This window comes from Balaenoptera physalus (assembly GCF_965194825.1).
Source record: "Balaenoptera physalus genome assembly, chromosome: 1".
Classification (NCBI taxonomy): Eukaryota; Metazoa; Chordata; class Mammalia; order Artiodactyla; family Balaenopteridae; genus Balaenoptera; species Balaenoptera physalus.
The window spans coordinates 108,546,772-108,567,084 of NC_138882.1; the positions used below are offsets into that span (position 1 = coordinate 108,546,772).

The 20,313-nt window shown below is 35.3% G+C and overlaps 1 protein-coding gene across 7 annotated transcripts in view; it reads left to right on the plus strand.

The window, feature by feature from the left end:
* FRRS1 (ferric chelate reductase 1) overlaps positions 1-20,310 on the plus strand; it is a 99,107-nt gene extending 78,797 nt beyond the window's left edge. For 6 of the 7 annotated variants that reach the window (XM_082452146.1, XM_082452147.1, XM_082452144.1 and 3 more), the window contains 7 exons: positions 6,336-6,449; positions 7,803-7,915; positions 9,658-9,744; positions 13,532-13,629; positions 13,866-13,924; positions 14,740-14,883; positions 16,058-20,310. In XM_082452146.1, the coding sequence (XP_082308272.1) occupies positions 6,336-6,449; positions 7,803-7,915; positions 9,658-9,744; positions 13,532-13,629; positions 13,866-13,924; positions 14,740-14,883; positions 16,058-16,215 (773 nt within the window). In that variant the 3' untranslated portion in view covers positions 16,216-20,310. The remainder of the gene's footprint in view (positions 1-6,335; positions 6,450-7,802; positions 7,916-9,657; positions 9,745-13,531; positions 13,630-13,865; positions 13,925-14,739; positions 14,884-16,057) is intronic. The other variant, XM_082452143.1, reaches the window with a different exon arrangement.
* The last annotated feature ends 3 nt before the right edge of the window (positions 20,311-20,313 follow it).

A 20,313-nucleotide genomic window follows, 5' to 3' on the forward strand; every position in this document is an offset into this window, starting at 1 on the left:
TATAGTAGTTTATATTCTATCATGTGGTTTAGATTTTATACTATAAGTAAAGTAGGGATTCAAAAGGTTTTAAAGCAGGACAAAATATCAACTCAGTGTTAGAGAAAATTTAGGAATATTTGCAGCTTTAGTTGTGGATGATATGTTTGGTTATCTTAGTCAAATCATGTATTCTTACTTGCACCAGCAACAGCAAATGTAGCTGGAAATAATTTCCTGGTTAAATGATAATAATGAACAAAAATTACTTAGTACTTAATGAGTGCCAGTTGCTGGCTCAGCGCTATCATTAAGGTTCATTTTTATCTTCATAGAAACCTACATAAGATATGTACTGTTATTAACCTTATTTTATCTGGCAGGAAACAGGCTTAGAGAGGTTAAGTCATTTGCCCAGACAAGTAAATGGTAGAGTTGGAATTTGAACCTAAACTCTTTGACCTCAGAGCCCAAGTGTTTCACTTTCTAACATGGGAAATGTAGGAAATGAATTTTTAAGCAGAAGAAGGTCAAATATTTGCATTTTTAAACAAATATTACTAAAGCGCAGGTTATTGTCTTATTGTTATTATTGCAGCTATCACTTATTGTACATTACATATATCTCATTTATTTCTCACAGAGGCTTTGTAAATAGATATTATGTTGCCCATTGTAGAGATAAGAGAACTGGAGCCTAGAGCGGTGAAGTAACTTGTTCAAAATCAAACAGGTAGCAGAGTCAGGAATTAAACCCAACTCTGTTGCAGTTATAAGAGTTGTGTCCTTTTCATCATATCAAACTGCTTCCTTTTGTGCCCAGCATTTTCTAGGTGCTCCATAAATGATTACTGACTTGAATGGATGACTTAAATTGCTAGGAGATTTTAACAGTTTGCATCTGTACTTTAAAAAAGTTTATACTTAGAAAGTTTATACTTTAAAAGAAAAGCAGTGTCATTTAAATGGGTGAATTCTGTTGTACAATAAATTATATGTGTTTTGGGGTGTATGGTGATGCCAAAAATTTCTTCTTAGGCCAGCATTGTAGAACTTGGAATGCATTTTCTGATAGAAACAATATTTTCAGTAATAGTTCTAATATTTTCCTGGAAAAACCTAGTTCGTGGACGATTCATGTGCAGAATAGAGCACTGTTTTATCTCCCTTTCCTGCTGGTGTTGCTGTGCTCGTGGCATGGTAGGGAGAATCTCTACCTTGTCTTTTGTGGTGTTTGCCAAAGCGTGGGGCTCAAATAACCTGCTTCAGAACCACCTGGAATGACTGCTCAAAAGGCAGGTTCCCGAGCTCCATCCCACACTCACTGAATCTCTGTTGTTTGTGCTTGGAATCTGCATTTTAACAAGCATTTCAGGCAATTGTTCTGTATACTGTGGTTCGATAACTTACTGCTCTAGGACAATGTTCTTCCAACGAAGGGGTACATATTGTAAGGTAGTCCAGGGGATACAGAAAACAATACTAGAACTTTTTTCTTAGATTTATTTTATCTCACTAAAAATTTCTAATTTAATAGTGTTCATAATATGTTAAAACAATAGTACATAAATATGTTTATTAACAAAAATATACATATGTCACAGACTCATTTTTGTTTTTTAAAAATTTTTAAAAATGTATTTATTTTATTTTTTTTGTCAGCGTTGGGTCTTTGTTGCTGCACGTGGGCTTTCTCTAGTTGCGGCGAGTGGGGGCTACTCTTCCTTGCGGTGCGCGGGCTTCTCATTGTCGTGGCTTCTCTTGCTGTGGAGCACGGGCTCTAGGCACTCGGGCTTCAGTAGTTGTGGCACGCGGGCTCAGTAGTTGTGGCTCGTGGACTCTAGAGCACAGGCTCAGTAGCTGTGGCGCTCGGGCTTAGCTGCTCCGCTGCATGTGGTATCTTCCCGGACCAGGGATCGAACCTGTGTGCCCTGAGTTGGCAGGCAGATTCTTAACCACTGCGCCACGAGGGAAGCCCCCATTTTTTTTTTTTTTTTTTTTTTTTATCTAGTGGAGTGCAAAGCAACAAAACAAAACCTCAAAAAAACAAATCTAAATGTTACCGCTTCAGGGAATTCACTTTCTAGTTCCCTTGTATTGGGGAACAAAGTACAGTTACCACATATATCAATTGTCGCTTCTGTTATCTAGTCATATGTATGTGGATAATTTATATGCTGCACACTGCTTAAAAGCAGTGAGACTTTGTGAGGTTGAAACCATTTTTCAAAGCAATCATATAATCTCTGTAACCCATGCTAATGTAGAATGAGGTTGTCCTGGGCAAACCTGACGCTCAGGAGGCATTGTTTACTGGCAGACTGAAGGTCAGAGGGAACACCATGGTGAGTCAGACGCTTCAGATGATTCTTAAAGATGATGCCAAGTTCTGAAGGATGCTACATTATTAGTAAAAATAGAAAAATTAACTACTTTCTTCATCCAAATATGCAAAAGTGATTCAGCAAAAGTGATCAAAACTAAGATACAGGGGAAATTGCTTAACATTTTCAGAATTCAGATAGCTTTTCAGGTTTTCATTTTCTACTCATTTTTCATGTTATCCTTATTTTTGCTGTAAGCTAGCACATAATTATCTTTCTGTTCTTTTTCTAACTGCTGAGTTTTTTTTTCACCCTTTCACAGGTAATTTTATTCTCTTCTCTGGATGTCAGCAATGCTCATAGATTGGAATTTGAAACATTCAGAAAGCAGATACCTGAATATTGTCACATTTCTTTACATCACAATTTAATAACTATTAAACATTCATGTCTTACTAAATGCAGCAAACAAAATAGTATAAATTTTTACCCGATTCCCTTGTAAACAAGGCTGGTGAAATCCATTGGTGACAAATGGAATTAATGCATTACACAAAGTCAGTGAGGAAAAAAACCTTCTCTGTGAGTAAATTATTCTGTTTATAAATAAACTCTGATTTTTTTTCAGCACACATTTACAGACCTGATCAATGAAAATAAACAAGATACGTATTTTCCTTTAAAAAGAAAATGTTGAGAAATGGCCCACAATGGGAGAAGTCACCTAGGAAGAGGGGTCAGAAGCAAACTAAAGATAATTGAGAGTTGAAAGTACTGTCATATTTAGTAAAACCAATTTAAAACCTTTTTCTAACTGCTGTTTTGCCCCCAGAAAGCTGATTTTGTCCTATCATGAAATAAGCAGTCATGTGAAATGCTGAGTGTTTGAACTGAAAGATAGAACTCACTTGGGCGAATAAGTAATTCCCAATTTGGAAATCTACCAATTTAAATAATTAATGAAGTAAAGACCCTGTTATCACATGACCTGTTATTTTGACAATTTAGGAATAATACTGTAGAGCCATGTACTACACATGAACCCAACGTTCCTTAGAGCATAACGCCTAAATTATAATGGAGCCATACAATGGAACTTCAAAATTATGATGGACTTCTGCTTTAATGAACGTTAAGTTCATCTTAGCCCATGGCTCCACGGTGAATCAGAGTTTAAGAACACTTTTCTTCCGACTTGACTCTCAGGCTGTTAGGAATGTGGTCTGGTTTTTATCACTACCACTCTACTAATACAGTATTTTTAGATTCTTCAGTGCGTTGCTTGTCATTTTCAATAGTTTTTTTCATTCTTTTCTTTTTGACATTTTTGTAGCTTCTGATAGTTATTGTCTCTTTCTTCTTGACACAGGTCTCTAGGTGTTCACGACATAAAACTCTTCTCGTTTTCTGCTTTATCTCGGATCTTCTCTGTCATAACAAGCCATGATATAATAGTTCACCAAACGAATAACCTGGTGTCCAAACACCAGTTCTTGAATAGTCCATTTTATCGCTACTGTTTCAAAAGCCTTTTTATCATACACTAAAAATATGTCAGTGAATCAAATTGTACAGTTTATTCTTCCAGTGATCTGTTTGTCTATTACTGCACTGGTTGAAATTACTATAGCTTAGTAATAGGTTGTGAATTTTGATAAAGCATGATACCCCTCTTAGCTTTCTTTTTCAGGAATTCAGGAATTCTTGCCTCTTCCTTGTGTATTGGTTCTTCTAGATAAAATTCAGAAATGATTTATCAAATTTCATTAAAAATCCTATTGGAGTTATGACTGGAATTGAAATGAAATTTTGGATTAATTTGTGGAATAATCAACTTCCTTGAGTCTTCCTATCCAGGAATATATTGGGATATTCCATTTATTCAGATCCTGTGGTTTTCTTCATATCTTCCTGTAGGGCTTATTTATTTTTGTTACTTTGTTCCTACGTATTTTATAGATTTCTAATACAAACTATTGTGAATGGGATTATTTTTTCTTACATTCTCTAAATTTGTTGGTGTACAGGAAAGTTATTGATTTTTGAATGCTTATCTTGAATGTAGCCACCTAGTTTTCCAGTTGATGGTCTTGGATTTTCTAGATGAAACATCATATCTTGTGCAAATAATGACAGGCATAGTAGCCCTCATTTTCTTTCTTTCCTTGTCTCACTGCATTGCTTACTTCTCCCAGAAAAATGTGGAGTGGCAGTGGTGATATGGCAAGTATTCTTATCTTATCTCTGATTTTGATGGGAATGCTTCTGATATTCAGTGTTGTGTCGTATTTGTTGTATTTTTCTGGTGGATATATTTTATTGTGTTTAGGAAATATTCTGTTCCTAATGTTACAAAGAGTTCATGTCATGGATGTGTGAAGTTTATCATTACTTTTGTAGATTTCTGAATGGTGAACAATCCTCACTTTCCTGAGATGAAAGTCATGTCTTATTATTCTTATTACTGCATAATTGATTTGATTCACCAATATTTTATTTAAGCTTTTCACATCTATATTCATAAATGATTTTGGTGTGTGGTCATAGGATTCTGTGCGTTTGTGTGCGTGTGCATGTCGGCCTCATTTTGGTTTCAGTGTTATGATAATCTCATAGAAAGAACTCAAGAAGAGTTTAAATAAATACGAATTTTTAAAGTTAAAAAATTTTTTAAATGGTATGATAGAACTCAACCACATAACAGCCTGAGACTTTAGAAATGGAAATATTTGACTAATAAAATAAATTTTTATTGCTATTATTCTCCAGAGTTACTACTACTTTGATCAATTTTTGTAATTCTAGATTTCCTCAGAAGTTCATCCATTTTACTTAGATTTTGAAATATTTTTGGCTGACTTAAAGTTGTATATAGCATTTTTACATAATTTTAAAGAATATGTTCTATATCAGCAGCTATGTCACTGTTTTCATTTCTAATATTGTTTGTGATATTTCTTTTTTATCTTGTGGTCAGATTGTCAAAAACTTCATCGATTTTATTGGCCTTTTACAGAATTGATTTTTCTCATTTTTAGACTTACTAGTTTGTTAATTTCTACCTTTATTTTTAATCAATCCTCCTTTCTGGTTTCCTGTGTTATATTTTGTTTTAAACACATCTTGAATTAAATGATTATTTCAATACTTTAAAGTCTTTTTATATTTTTTTAAGGAAATGCTTTTAAGATGATTAAAAACTTCTTTTGAATAGTACCTTAATTACATCACATGTGTTTTGATATGAAGTGCCTTCATTGTTATTCGTTTTAAGAAGACTTGTGATTTTAGTTTTGATTTCCTATTTAACCCAAGGGTTATTTAGAAGAGGAGATTTTTAAATATCTAGCTGGACCATTTTTTCCTAGCTTTCTGTTGTTAATTTGTTTCATTTTAGATAGATAATATAACCTATATAAATGTTTCTTTTTGGAAATCATTGAGGTGTAGTCTGTGGTCTAATACTTATTTGTTTGAAACAAAGATTCATATATATCTCATATCAAATTTCTTAATTATTTTTATTCTTTTTGACGCTTGCATTGTATTCTAAAAATAATGTATTTTCCATAATTTATTTACTCAATCTCCTAATGATGCACATTTAGCTTGTTTAAATTTTTTTTACCCAGTGTAAAAAGAGTATCTATTAACATGCTTATAGATATACCTTTGGTTAAAAAGTAAATATTTCTGTAAGATAGATCCCCAGAATGAACACACACCCATACATACCCATATACACAGACTAATTGGAATAATTCTATACATGCACAGATTTAATTTTATACATAATGAATATTATTATATTATATATTAATACTACATATATTTATATTATATTAATACATTTGTATTAATATAATATCAGTATATAATAGTATATATATATCATCTCTATTGAAATTTATTTATTTTTTATTACCTTAAGAAATTTTGTTTCCATGCCATGCCATTGTCTCTCCATTCCTTCTCTCCTGAGAAAGTAATTCGTCTTCTTCTTCTTCTTTTTTTTTTGTTTTTAAATTTCAGGTCAGATTCATAAGCATTCTCAGCAACCTTTGATTACATATGAAAAATACAATGTGACAGGCTATCCAGAGAACATAGGAGGATCCCATTCTTTACTCCTTCTGAAGGTTCATGGTAAGTTACATGTGTAATATTATTACTACTTTGTGGAATATACTTAACTTTGTGGAATAAATTTAGTGCTGGCTAGACTGAGAATGGTAGCAGGCATAATTTAGCAAACGTTCATAAATCAATAACATTTTCAGGTAGCATAAACAATAACATTTGCAGGTAGCATTATCTATTTTAATGTTTGCTAATTTTTATTAAAAATGGAGAGTAGGGGTAATTCAGTGGTTTTAACCCTGACTGCACATTAAAATCACCAGAGGAGCTTTTAAGACATCTGTAATTTAAAAAAAGTACGATAGTCATCTCTAATTGCAGCCAGAATTGAGCATCATTGGGTTAATTAATTTAACTTTTATGAGACATTAATTATACCATTTATTAAAAAATGCTAATAAAAGAGTGGTTTGTGATTGTTTAATTATCATAGTAGTTGGGTTTCAAAAATACAATTTTTTTGTTGAAGAACTGATCAATGTACAAGTATTTGAGGGTATACAAAGTACTCAGTGCTATACTTAGGTATTATATACTTAAAGTGATGAAGGGAACCAAGTTGGAAGAGCAGTAGCCTAGAAATAAGGCTCTGATGTACTCTGGTTCTACAAGTGAAAGTTGATTCCATTTGAAAAGTAGTCCAGTTGATTATTGAAAAACGGGATTGAAAAATAGGGAAATAGTGTTAAGTGTAGACTATACTATACTATTGTAATGTATTAGTATTAGTGGGAACTTTCCTTAATTGGTATATTTCCTTTATATTCTCCAGAGTTACCCATTCTAGTAAGAGTTTCAATAAAGCTTGAAACTATCTTTATTGTTGCTATTTTGTTTCTACCAGTAGCTCTAGTTGAACAGTAATTGTATTCAGAAATAACGTGCCTATTTGTTTTCCATTATTTTTTGGAGTGAAATATGAGAAGATTCTGAGATAACTTCAGAAAGGCTGTATAACTTCAGACAGTATAATGATTAAGAGCACAATTATTCAAACCAGCCTGGGTTCAAATTCCAACTTAGTAACCTTGGGCAAGTTACTTAACTTCTCTGTGCTTTCCTTCTCCATACAGCAAAACTGGAATAATAATTATACTTTATAGGAATTGTTGTAAAGATCAATTAGATCAATACACATAAAGCACTTAGAGACAGTGCCTGGCACGAAATAAGAGCTTTGGAAGTGTTAGCTATTAGAAGTAGTAGTGGTGGTGGTAAAAGCATTGATATTTAGGTTATGTTTATGTCAGCTGAATGTATTTTTGTTGGCTATTTACATTTTCTACGCATTTGGCTTGGTCATTTAAGAGACAGCTTAATTAGACTGTGTTGTCAACCGTTGCATTTTCTCACCTGTAGGCGCCTTAATGTTTGTGGCATGGATGACTACTGTTAGCGTAGGTGTACTGATTGCCCGGTTCTTCAAACCTGTTTGGTCAAAGGCTTTATTTGGTGATGCAGCTTGGTTTCAGGTAGGTGGAGAAAAAGTTTAATGCAATTTCCATATTATTTGAACATTGCAACATGAAAACACATGAAGTAAGTGGATTTTTTTTTGTGTATGTATGGTTATAGTTGTAATTTTGGAATCCTCATAATTTCTTTTTGCTCTTTGGTTTCCTAACCAACTGAGAATAGACACAAGGTACTTGATGGAAATAAAAATAAAGACAGCTCTACGAAGGGCCAGGCTGAATTGGAGAATGTATCAGCGCCATGTGCGTTTCTTTGGAACATGGATTTTGGGACCCAAATGATCTTGAGTTACATGTCTAGTTGCAGAAGAAGAGACTAGAAGAGCATTTACCCACTGCACTGAGTACAGATGGGTTGAGGAAGGCAGCAGAGAAGAAGAAAGAAATAGTGGGTGCTTACTATGTTGCAAAGCAGTGGTCTGTCCTCTGGTTGATGGGCCAGTGAATGTTAGGCCATCCCTAGCTCACCAGTCAAGATCATGTATCTCCTGTGTGGGTGGGAATAGAAACTAAAAGTGTCCTTTTTAATGCTGCCCCTTCCCATGGGATGAGGAGGCAGTCTTTTAATAGAAACATGAGCAAGAGTCAATAAATACCTCTCAAAACAAAACAAAACAAACCTTTATCTTTCATTTGTCATGGAGTATAGATATTTGCACATATAGTGGAAGATCAATGACTGTGTTGAGATAGAATGTACATGTCTGCTTATAGAAAAAAATACTGCTTATTGGAACAGTTTTGACTTTATAAGAGGTATTCTTGAAACTTCATATAAATTTGTAGCATTTAAGATTTACCTTATCTAAAATTGTTTCTCACATTTGGCTGGCAGTGTTAATCTGTTTTATTTGTTCTCAGTAATGACTGCTACATGCCTTGCTCCTGTCTCTGCCTTTGATTGCTCTCTCTCTCTCTCCCTCTCTCTCTCCCCTCTTCTCATGTGGATATTCCCAACTGGAAAACTCTTTATGTCTCCTCTTTACCAATTCAAATCCTCCACTGTCTTTAAAACTATGGTGTCTATATATATATAGGGTGACTATATGTTCTACTTTCTGGTGATGTGTGTATATATATATATAGATAGATAGATAGATATAGACGCACACACACCCCCATATGTATCTGTGTGTGTGTGTGTATGTGTGTATATATCTATATATCTATATATCTATATATCTGTGTATATATAGTGATTACATGTCCTACATTCTCTGGGATAGTTTTGGTTTGCACCAGTTATCCTCACATAATCAACTAACAGTGCCCATTTTCACTCTCTGCGTTCTTCTCATTTGGATAATGAATTACACATTTCAAATATGTTTCTCTTATCTGCTCAATTAAATCCCAGACTCCCCAGGAAACAGTAGTGTTTCCTTGCGGTTTCGTTGTATCCAAGCACTGTGCTTGGTGGTGGAACTTAATAAATGTGTTTGGAAGAAAATGATGGACTTGGCAAGTAAGTGCTCTCTGTGTGTGAAATATCCATTCCTGCTGTTCTGTGCAGGTGAAGTCTTGGCAGATGCTTTAGAATGATGAGGTTGGCAGCTTAGGCTTTTCTTTAAAGTTCAGTGGAATAGTAAGATTTTTGTTTTTAACTGAGCACAAATTGTGGCTAGGTGTCAATTGAACGCATGCCTTCTGTGAATCTCATTCCGTGATCTTCATAGTGACGTCAACTCCTTTCTCTTATGTAGTTAACTCTCTTCTCATTTGTCATTTCACCCTTGCAGGTACATCGAATGCTCATGCTTACTACTTCTGCCCTCACTTTTATTGCTTTTCTTCTGCCTTTTATTTACAGAGGAGGCTGGAATTGGGTAAGTAGATCTTAAACAGAATGTTTTAATTCTATTTATATGTTTAAAATTCATTTTGGTGCCAAAGGAGATTGCTGTTTTATTCTCAGATGATGGGTAAAAAGATATTTCTGCATGTATCCCTCTTTCTTTCCTTTTTGAATCCTCTGATGACTATGTCACATGGTTGGTGGTCAGGGATGAAGTGAGAATGTAAGTGCAGATTACTTGGTAATGAAATATATTTTTAGACTGCCTCAAATTTTAAATATAGACTATATGGCTTTAATAAATTTTCTTGCTATAGAATGGTAAAAATTGAAAGCATGATATCTGAGGAACATGAACACTGTAAAGTGGTTTTCTCTAACTAATACTATGACTATCATTAAGCTAACATTAGTTGCATTCCTACTGAGTAACTGTGCTAAGTGCTTTACATGTGTTATCAAATTCAAACCTCAAATGAAGTTGTTATTGATAATAATCCCATGTCACAAATGAAGAAACTGAGGCCTATTCTCAAATGTGTATCTCCAGCTTAGACCTCTTCCCTGACTGAGACTCACACAAGCAGCTGTCTACTCAGGAACTCAACTTGCATGTCTAAGACATCTCTACTGAATTCCTGATCTCTCCTCCCAGTCTTGCTCTGCGGGCTGCCATCCCCATATTAGCGGTTTGCAGTCCCCTTCTTAGGCCAAAACATTGGAATTATTCTTAACTCTGCTCTCACACCCCATATCAAATCCATCAGGAAATCCCATTGGCTTTAAATGTCAAATACAACACTTTTCACCATCACTGGTACTACTATGTGGGTTCGAGCCACCATCATCTTTTGCCTGGACTTTTGCAGTAGGCACCTAATCGGTCTCTCTACTTCAACCCTTGCCCACGTACAATCTGTTTTCAACCAAGAAGCAGAGTGATTTTTAAAAAATGTAAATCAGATGATGTCATTCCTGTGCCCCAAACTGGTTTCTCTAATGCCTCTCAGTTTTACTCAAGGTTAAAGCCAAAGTCCTCCATGACTGGCTCCCAGTTACTCTCTGAATTGATCTACTCTTTTCCTCATCCAATAGCTCATTTCATGTCACACTGGGCTAATGCTAGGTATGCTCCTGCTTTATAGTCTTTTTTTAAAATTTTATTTATTTACTTATTTATTCTGCTTTATAGTCTTTGCAAAGATTCTTCCTTCTGCCTTGGTCATGCCTCCTCTACTCCCTCACCTTCTTCAAGTCTTTGCTCAAATAATAGCTTCTCAAAGAGGCCTGCTCTGCTTCATTTTTTCCTGAAGCATTCTTTACCTTATGTCATTTCAGATAATTTACTTAAATATCGTATCTTTTCTTTGTCTGTCTTCTCACACTAGCATGTGAACTCCATGAGAAGACAGGATATTTACTGGTATGTTTGCTAATGTATCTCTAACACCCAGAACAGATTCTGGTACATGAGATATTCAGTAAATATTTATGGAATGAATGAATGAGGCTTATTGAGAATTGGAGATGTACCTAAGGTCAGAGCCTGTGCTTCCATTATACTCTTCTAGTTTAACAGCCAGTCAGAATTTGATGTTAAAATTTAATATTTCAGTTTGGGCTGTTGCTACGAGGGCTAAGATTGAAGACTCTTGGGTCACAATATTATTAGGAAACCTCCTTTCTGCTTTTTAGGTAGTTTATAGATTGGTCAACCTATTTTTTTTAAAAATTTTTATTGGGGTATAGTTGGTTTATAATGTTGTGTTAGTTTCAGGTGTACAGCAAATTGAATCTGTTACACATATACATATATCCACTCTTTTTTAGATTCTTTTCCCATATAGGCCATTACAGAGTACTGAGTAGAGTTCCCTGTGCTATACAGTAGGTCCTTATTAGTTATTTATTTTATATATAGTAGTGTGTATATGTCAATCCCAATCTTCCAGTTTATCCCTCCTCCCCCACCCCCTGGTAACCATAAGTTTATTTTCTACATCTGTAACTCTATTTCTGTTTTGTAGATAAGTTCATCTGTACCCTTTTTTTAGATTCCGCATATAAGCAATATCATATGATATTTGTCTTTCTCTGACTTATTTCACTTAGTATGACAATCTCTAGGTCCATCCATGTTGCTGCAAATGGTGTTATTTCGTTCTTTTTTATGGCTGAGTAATATTCCATTGTATATATGTACCACATCTTCTTTATCCATTCCTCTGTTGATGGACATTTAGATTGCTTCCATGTCCTGGCTATTGTAAATAGTGCTGCTATGAACACTGGGGTGTATGTATCTTTTCAAATTATGGTTTTCTCTGGATATATGCCCAGGAATGAGATTACTGGATGGTATGGTAGCTCTATTTTCAGTTTTTTAAGGAACCTCCATGGTCAACCTATTTTTTTTTAAAGGAAATTATGAAGATTTTCTGATATGACTCAAGATATTGAAACTTTATTTTATCCAGGTACTTGGACAAGTGTAATACTTATTTTGTAAACTTTGTAGTTTGTAGCCTTGGCAGTTTATGACTATGGTAGTAAAAAGGTTAAGAGCACAGTTGTACAGGCAGACTGCTTGGATTCAAATCCTCATGTCATCATTTATTACTTGGGACACCCTGGGCAAGTTGCTTAACTTCTCTGTCCCTCGGTTTACTCAAGTGGGGATAGTAGAGTATCTATCTTATAGGCTTTCTGAGGGTTGAGAGTTAATTAACTGAAAGCACTTAGGATAGTCCCAGCACATTCTAAATATATAAGAATTTTGTTGCTGCTCTTACTGTTTTTTATTAGAGAGAGGCACTTTCCATCTCCAGGGTCCAGGTTATAACTTATCTCTATATAACTGAGTCCATGGTTTGAAAGTTTTGTAGTGCTCTTCTGTCAACTTTTAGTTCCTAATTTGCAAAAGCTTCCTATCTTGGCTTGGAAACCACTATGTCCTTGTTCTAGATCACAGGTTTTAGAGCCTTCCCAAGCATGGGAGTCAGTAACACCAGACTGTGATATCCCTCTATTTAAACGTGTAATGTATTAGAGCATCTTCTTAATTTTTCTCTTAAATTTTTAAATGAAATAATTGTGCAAAGTGGTCTAATCCAACTGTCTGCTGTTTTCAGCAAGCACACATCACTGAGGGAGGAGTGTAGCCGAAACTGTTGAGGTATTGTGTTGATGATTTTTCTTGGCTTAGACCTTTGTTCTGAACAGAGGAGATGAGATTTTAATACAGTGGTTGTGCAGGTTATTCTCTTGATCAGCAAACATTTATTGAGTGACTAAGGCTCTGTTAAGCATATGGGTTACAAGGAATCAAGTAGAACCTTCAGCTCTGGGAAACATAGAGGTCTGAACAAGTAATTAAAATACACTGGGTTGATTGTTCCTGACATGCAGGTACTAACTAGTCCTAAGTGGGCTTCAGATGGCTGTGCTGGTGTTGGTGGTCATCTAACATCCTGGTGGGAAGAGGCAGCATTCTGTGCATGGATTCCACCACGACCATTTACACACTGTGTGGCCTTGGATGCATTACTTGATATCTCTGAGCCTCAGTTCCCCCATTTGTAGAAGTGGGATATTGATAACTAACTGTCAAGCATCATAGTGAACATTAGTGATAATGTGTATAAAGTATGTGCCTGGTATAGACACTCAGTGAATGGTGCCTGTTATTGTAACTATCATTATTAAATGTTTAAAGCTACAGAAAAACGCTAAGGATACATCTGTGTGTATTATTTTTAACTTGAGGGTTTAATCGATGGGCAAGATTGAGAGCATTAAAATGATATAACTTTGTTCAGCATGCAGGTTATCACCCATACCTTGGTTGTATAGTGATGATTTTAGCAGTTCTTCAGCTTCTTTCGGCAGCCTTCAGACCACCTTTACATGACCCAAGGTACTTAGGTCTTTATTTATAAATGCTTTTAATGTAGATGTCATTAGTTGGGAAACCAATTCCTTTTTGCATTTTATAAAATCCAGTGATAAATTATACTTACTTTAAAAGGTTTTAAAATGTATTTCAGATATCTAATTCCTAGGCAATAGGGAAATTACATGCTTTTTATTCTCTTGGGAATAAATTGTAGTTCCATCACTTTTAAGAATACTGACTGGTTCTTTATTTGGTAGAAGGCAAATGTTTAACTGGACTCATTGGAGTATGGGAACAGCTGCTAGAATAATAGCAGGTAAGTAATTGTGATGCTACTTATTCATATATAATTGCAGGTTGTTTATATTGCAAGTTGTAATTTGGCTTAAATGATTTTTAGATGCATTAGTAATTGGAGTAATTGGCTGTTGAGGAGAAATCAGTCAAACATTGAAATCCAGAAAGTAATTTCTAGAGGTAACTATTTAAGCCATTATTTCAGTTTCAAGGTTTTTAAAATGACTTTAAAACTCTCCTTTTGAGACTTTTTTTTAGCATTTGCCTTTGCCAGCAGAATAAGCTATGCTGATGACCGACCAAACATTTAAGCAGCTCAACTTGAGGGTCAGTCGTGGGTTGGGCTGAAGTGGGCTCCGGGGTCCCAGCCCTCTGTCTCCAGGTTTTCTCCATGGGGATGGTACCTTCTAGGGAAAGGTGTTTTTCAAAAGTCAAGTATGATTATCCAGTGTATTTTGATGCTTTATGTAATAAATACCTAAGCTGACACCTCCTACCCTCACATTTCTACAGTCTATAGAAATTCGTGGAAGGGAAGGTATAATCAGAAATGGTTTCCATACGTTTCTCCCTTCCTACATTGCAGACTTAAAACATTTTGAAAAATTTGGGTGCCTCTTTTTTAACAATTGGTCGATTGTAATTATAATTTCCCATCTTAGCCTTTCTGGTGTTAAAATAATAAGACTATTTGGTCTTAAATATGAATCTAATTGATATCATAAACTCTTCTAGTATATTTTACTTGATATAATTCACACACATGTATACATGCATACACAGTTACCTCTTGAATTGCATTTCAGAATATGTATTTCTTCCTTATGAATGTAGTGGCAGCAATGTTCCTGGGAATGGATTTACCAGGATTGAATCTTCCTGGGCCATGGAAAACCTATGCAATGATTGGATTTGTAGCCTGGCATGTTGGGACAGAGATTGTTCTGGAGGTACACACTTACCGACTCTCTAGAAAAGGTAACCTGTTCAAAGAACAGTGTTATGTATAATCACTTTTATACAAACTGTTGGAATATAATTAGTTTCTTGACACTAATGGTTGACTCTTATACGGTAGCTTACTAAAAGTTTCTGTTTTGATTACTCAGTCTGTGGTAAAAATAATGGAAAATTTCTGCGTTTGTTTTTTATATTCATTAGTATTAGAATCAGTGAGTAAAATGCAAGGGAAAGAGGTTTTAGGGAAAAGGCCTTCTTTGTAGGTACTTTTTACTTTTCATGCTGGTCTGACTTGGGGCTAGAATGCACTGACAACCCTGAATGCCTGGAGCTGAGAGACCCCTGAGATAGAGGAAGAAGAGATGCCCATGGTCAACACAGGGCAAAGCTGCAGACGAATTTTACCTATTTGACAAACTTCCTGTGTGCTGTCACTTAGGTTGCCCTATACATTGTATGTAGATAGCTAGCTAACCAGCGCGCTAGATAGGAAGGATTTATTTTGCCGGCGCTCTCTGGTGGCAAGGTCTGTTTTGGTCTCACCTCTAGGCAGGGTAAGATACCTGTAGCCATTGAAGAGATTAGTAGAGAATCAGTGACATTTTAGCTTGATTTCTAGTCTGACTGTCTTTTGTGTCCTATCTAGTTCTCATCCCCTCAAATAAGTAAAGGTGGCCTTCTAAAAACAAAACCTGTTTGTTGTCTAGTGTGTGTGTTGTGAATCTAGGAGCCTGGGCAGCTTTTAGGAACTGAGTACTAAATATCTGTCCTACCATTTTTTGGTTCTTGATAGGGTCAACATACATAGGGTTTGAGTCTTTTTTTGTTGTTTTTAATTGAAGTATAGTTGATTTACAATATTGTATGGGGTTTGAGTCTTAAAGGACTTTTGATTGCTAGATTATGGCTTGCTATTTAAAATACATATGTACTTAAAACTTGGATTGTTAGGAGTTTGGTATAGTGTTTATTGACTAGGAGAAAGTCTTTTAACAAATGTATGCTGTAGCCAGCTTGACCTAATTTGTGAGAGCCTTAAGTATTCAAGAAGTTTGCAACATTTGGTCACTTGAAATGGGAGAATGAACATCCTGGAAATCAGCAAACGCTACAAATCAGGTTTTTTTTTTTTGAGAATTAGTTTATCTGCATACCCACTGGCCTTACAAACTTATGTTCTTATTCTTGACAGTTGAAATATTGGATGATGATAGAATTCAGATCCTCCAGTCATTTACTGCAGCTGAAGCAGAAGTAAGTCTTTTTTTCTTCTTTATTGACACAAACCTTAATGATAGTTATTCTTTTTTTTCATATCTCAATTTTTTTCTTTCAGGGTTATGCTTTTAAAAAGACAGTGTTAGCAATTTATGTCTGTGGGAATTTGACTTTTCTCACGATGTTCTTATCTGCAATCAACCATCTATGAGCGAGCGAAGACCTTGGCTTTTGCAGACCAGGTGATAATTATCATCAAGCCAAAAAACTTGATTCCTGTACCGACTGCCTGGAGTGTATTCATGACTTCTAATTAGGAAGACCAGGCCATGTCTATAGAGAAATTCATAAGTCTGGTCTTTAGAGATCAACATTCACTAGGGTCCTATGGGCTATAAACTGATTTCAAGCTTTTATGTATTATTCTGAGTCTTAAAGGGAAGGTTGTACTTGAGGAGAAATGACTCAAATATGCTGAATTTTTATGCTGAAATTTTAAGAATGTTAGCATGTAAGAAAAGAACTGTTTGGAAAAACAAAAAAGATGTCATAGGATAAAATGCAGATAGTATCAAGGTAAATATATTTTGGACTATAAAGGTGCTGTGGTACTTTGAAGAAAACATTTATTTTTACTAGTTTATCTGAATGGTCTTCCTTAGGATTTTTTTCCCCTTCCCCCCTTTCTTAAAAATTTTTTAGAAACATGTTTTTCGGTCCAGTGTTTTGGACGTATCTTTTGTTTCATGTATTTTGTTACTTCCCTGGTAAAGGTGAAAGTAGGGCCAACACCATTTCATTAACATTTAAATATATTATTAATATTATAATTTATTTCTTAGCAGTGAAATGCAAGTGTGCATCTTCTGATTAAGAGTGTCTTTATATATTCAGCTACAGAGCTAAAATGGCATTTTATATGCTAATTGTTTTGACTCTGAGGTTGTCTTAGCCTTTGGAGATTGTAGACTTGCATTTCAAAATTAATAAAATTCACTCTTGTGAACATATTTAAGAGTTATTCTTTGTCCTTGTGGTAATAAAATAATATGGGTGGTTCTGTTTTGTTAGAAGATCCTGATGCTGTAATGAATTAGAATTATCAATGTTATTTCCCTTCCGGTTCCAATAATTTCTATTTTATGACTGGGTCTCATGTTTGCTATGAGGACTTCTAGCCAGTGGGTGGCGCCATAATACTACTGCTTTGTTACTGTTAACTTGTGCTGATTCATTTTTAGTACTTAGATAATATCTTGGGATGGCATTTCTCTTAAAATTCACCAACTCTTAATATTTATTTGAAAAATTTCTGTCTTTTTTTTTTGCCCAACAGTTATAGGTTACAAACTGAAATTAGGGACCAGTGTTGTCATTTTCTGGTTTCAATTCTATTTGTTTTCTAAACTTGATTGTAACCGTTGTTTGATACTTCCCTTTACATTCCTGTGACCCTGTAACAAATGAACATAACTATCTTAGGCAGAGGAAACAAGCAAAACTCTACATTCTTAAAATAAAAAGTTTAGGGAGGCATATTTTATTTACTTTTTTAGGTGTTCTTTCTGATTGGTCCAAGGACCTAAATTCTATCTGGTATAAATAATAGCCTCAGTGATGTATCTTACATCTTTCACTGGGTAAAATGATATGTTTTTGTTCTTTATATAGATGTTTATCATAAGTAGCTTAGGGTTTGAGATGTGAACTTTCCGTGTTTATGTTCTATAAGTGCCAGGCTATTTACAGTCTAAACTTTCCTTTTGAATGTCTTTATTTAAAAACATTTTGTTTAGTATAGAAAGTTAAATGTATACTAAAATATTTTCCTCTAATTTTCAATTATTAGGGGCCTAAAGGTTAATAAAATTCTCTTAATAAATTATATTATACATTTGACAAGGAAAGATTTGTTTAAGGAGAAGATGAACCTTGGTGGGTTTCGTTTTCAAATACATGAGCTTGCTGGATTTCCAGTGCTGAGGCTAACCTATGTTAACTTTTCTTTTTCATTGATTCATCTGTTGGCACTATTTTGATATATCATCAGTTGATATACAGAGTTGTCCGAAGAAGTCTTTTTGTCATCTAACCTTAGTAGACCAACAAACCTTTTCATTAATATCAAATGATGATTCTTCTGCTTATGAATGGTTGACATCTACAAATTGAAAATGCCTATTCGTTGCTCCTCTCAGTTTTCCTTCTTGTTTTTGTAATAAACAATCTGTTTTTTTAAAGATATCTTTTGATAGGAGTAATTGTTAAACTAAATGCCTTTATATCTTCAGCAATGTTGCCCCAAATAGCAAAATCATGAGTTTTCTTCTTAAAGATGGGTTCTTCTGTAAAATAAAAATAACTCTTTATTTTTGAAAAAAAAGTGAAACAAATTCTAGAAAGTTGTGGTTGGGGTAGCATTCACAACTGAGGCTATTTTTGTTTTTATTATTTTCTTATCTTTGGAAATCAATCTTAAGGACGCAGGTAGCCTATGGCATAAGTTATTGAATAACACTTTAGTGCCTACTTGGTTATCAGGATTTTGGCTCTAATGTGTGTTAAGTGATATTCATCCCTCCACATCTTGCCCCAGTCCAGGTTGTGCTGGGAAAAGACAGATGCAGCAGACGCCAACCAGGAAGCCCTAGGGGGGACCTGTAGCTTTTAGCTGAAATTCTATTTGTCTGTATATTCTGGTGAAGCAAGGAAAAAAAAAAGAACAAAGGTCCTTGTTTAAGATAATCCATTGTAGATGGGAATGAAAGAAAGGATTCTTCTAAGCTCTTTTCAAATCAGATTAGGTTACACACTGTCACTGTGCACACCCTGCTTCTTTCCTTCTTGCCCAATACCCACCGGGCTCATCTCTGCACCCAGGTCACTGATGGTCACCTGCCTGGAATGCCCTTTCTGTTCCCTTTTTTCTAGCAAAAACTAGTTTATTAAGTTCTGGCTCAAAAATCCTTCTTGTTTTTGGAGGCTTCCCTGACTGTTGCTTCTGCATAGGTCTCTCCTGACCATCCTTATAAATGGTATGCTGGGAGGCAGATAACCCTGTACATAAAAAAGACTGGGAGTCTGGGAGCGGAGCTGGAAGACCTGAGCATGCATGTCTGATTTATAAGACTCATGTCGTTGGGCAAATCGCTCATTTTCTCTGAGCCTCATTCCTTCATCTGTAAAGCCCATCTCACAGGGCAGTTATGAGGAAGGAAGGAAGTGGTACCAGCAAAAGGTGCTTTGTACATGTTGTTGATGATGTCATTGCTTTTGATTACAGTGTTAAACTTTAGTAGTTTTTACCTATGGAATGTGTAGTTTTTATTTGATAAAAAATTTGATATTCACCTTGAAAACATTATGCTAAGTGAAATAGCCAGACAAGAAAAGGACAGCTATTATATGATTTATTTACTTGGAGTACCTAGACTAGTCAAATTCATAGAAAGTAGAAGGGTGATTACCCAGGACTGGGGGAGAGGGAGGAATGGGGCACTGTTACTTAATGGGTACAGAATTTCTGTTTGGGATGATGAAATTGTTCTGGAGATTGATAGTGGTGATGCTTACATAACACTGTGTATGTACTTAATGCACTGAATTGTACCCTTGAAAGTAGTTACAGTGGAAAATTTTGTGTTATGTATATTGTACCACAATAAAAAAAAATTAAAAATTTGATGTTTATAGGAACACTATTCACAATAGCCAAATGATGGAAACAGCCCACATGTCCATCAACAGATAAATGAATAAACAAGTTGTGGTACATACATACAATGAAATATTACTCAGCCATAAAAAGATATGAAGTACTGATGCATGCTGTCACATAGATGAACCTTCTGAACATTATGCTTCTCCATGGCTACCAGAGACATCAAAGGACTGGAATAAGAAGAGGAACAGCAAACAAACAAATAAAAAAACAAAAAAACTATTATGCTGGGCTTCCCTGGTGGTGCAGTGGTTGAGAATCTGCCTGCCAGTGCAGGGGACACGGGTTTGAGCCCTGGTCTGGGAAGATCCCACATGCCGCGGAGCAACTGGGCCCATGAGCCACAACTACTGAGCCTGCGCGTCTGGAGCCTGTGCTCCGCAACAAGAGAGGCCGCGACAGTGAGAGGCCCGCGCACCGTGATGAAAAGTGGCCCCTGCTCGCCGCAACTAGAGAAAGCCCTCGCACAGAAACGAAGACCCAACACAGCCAAATAATAATAATAATAC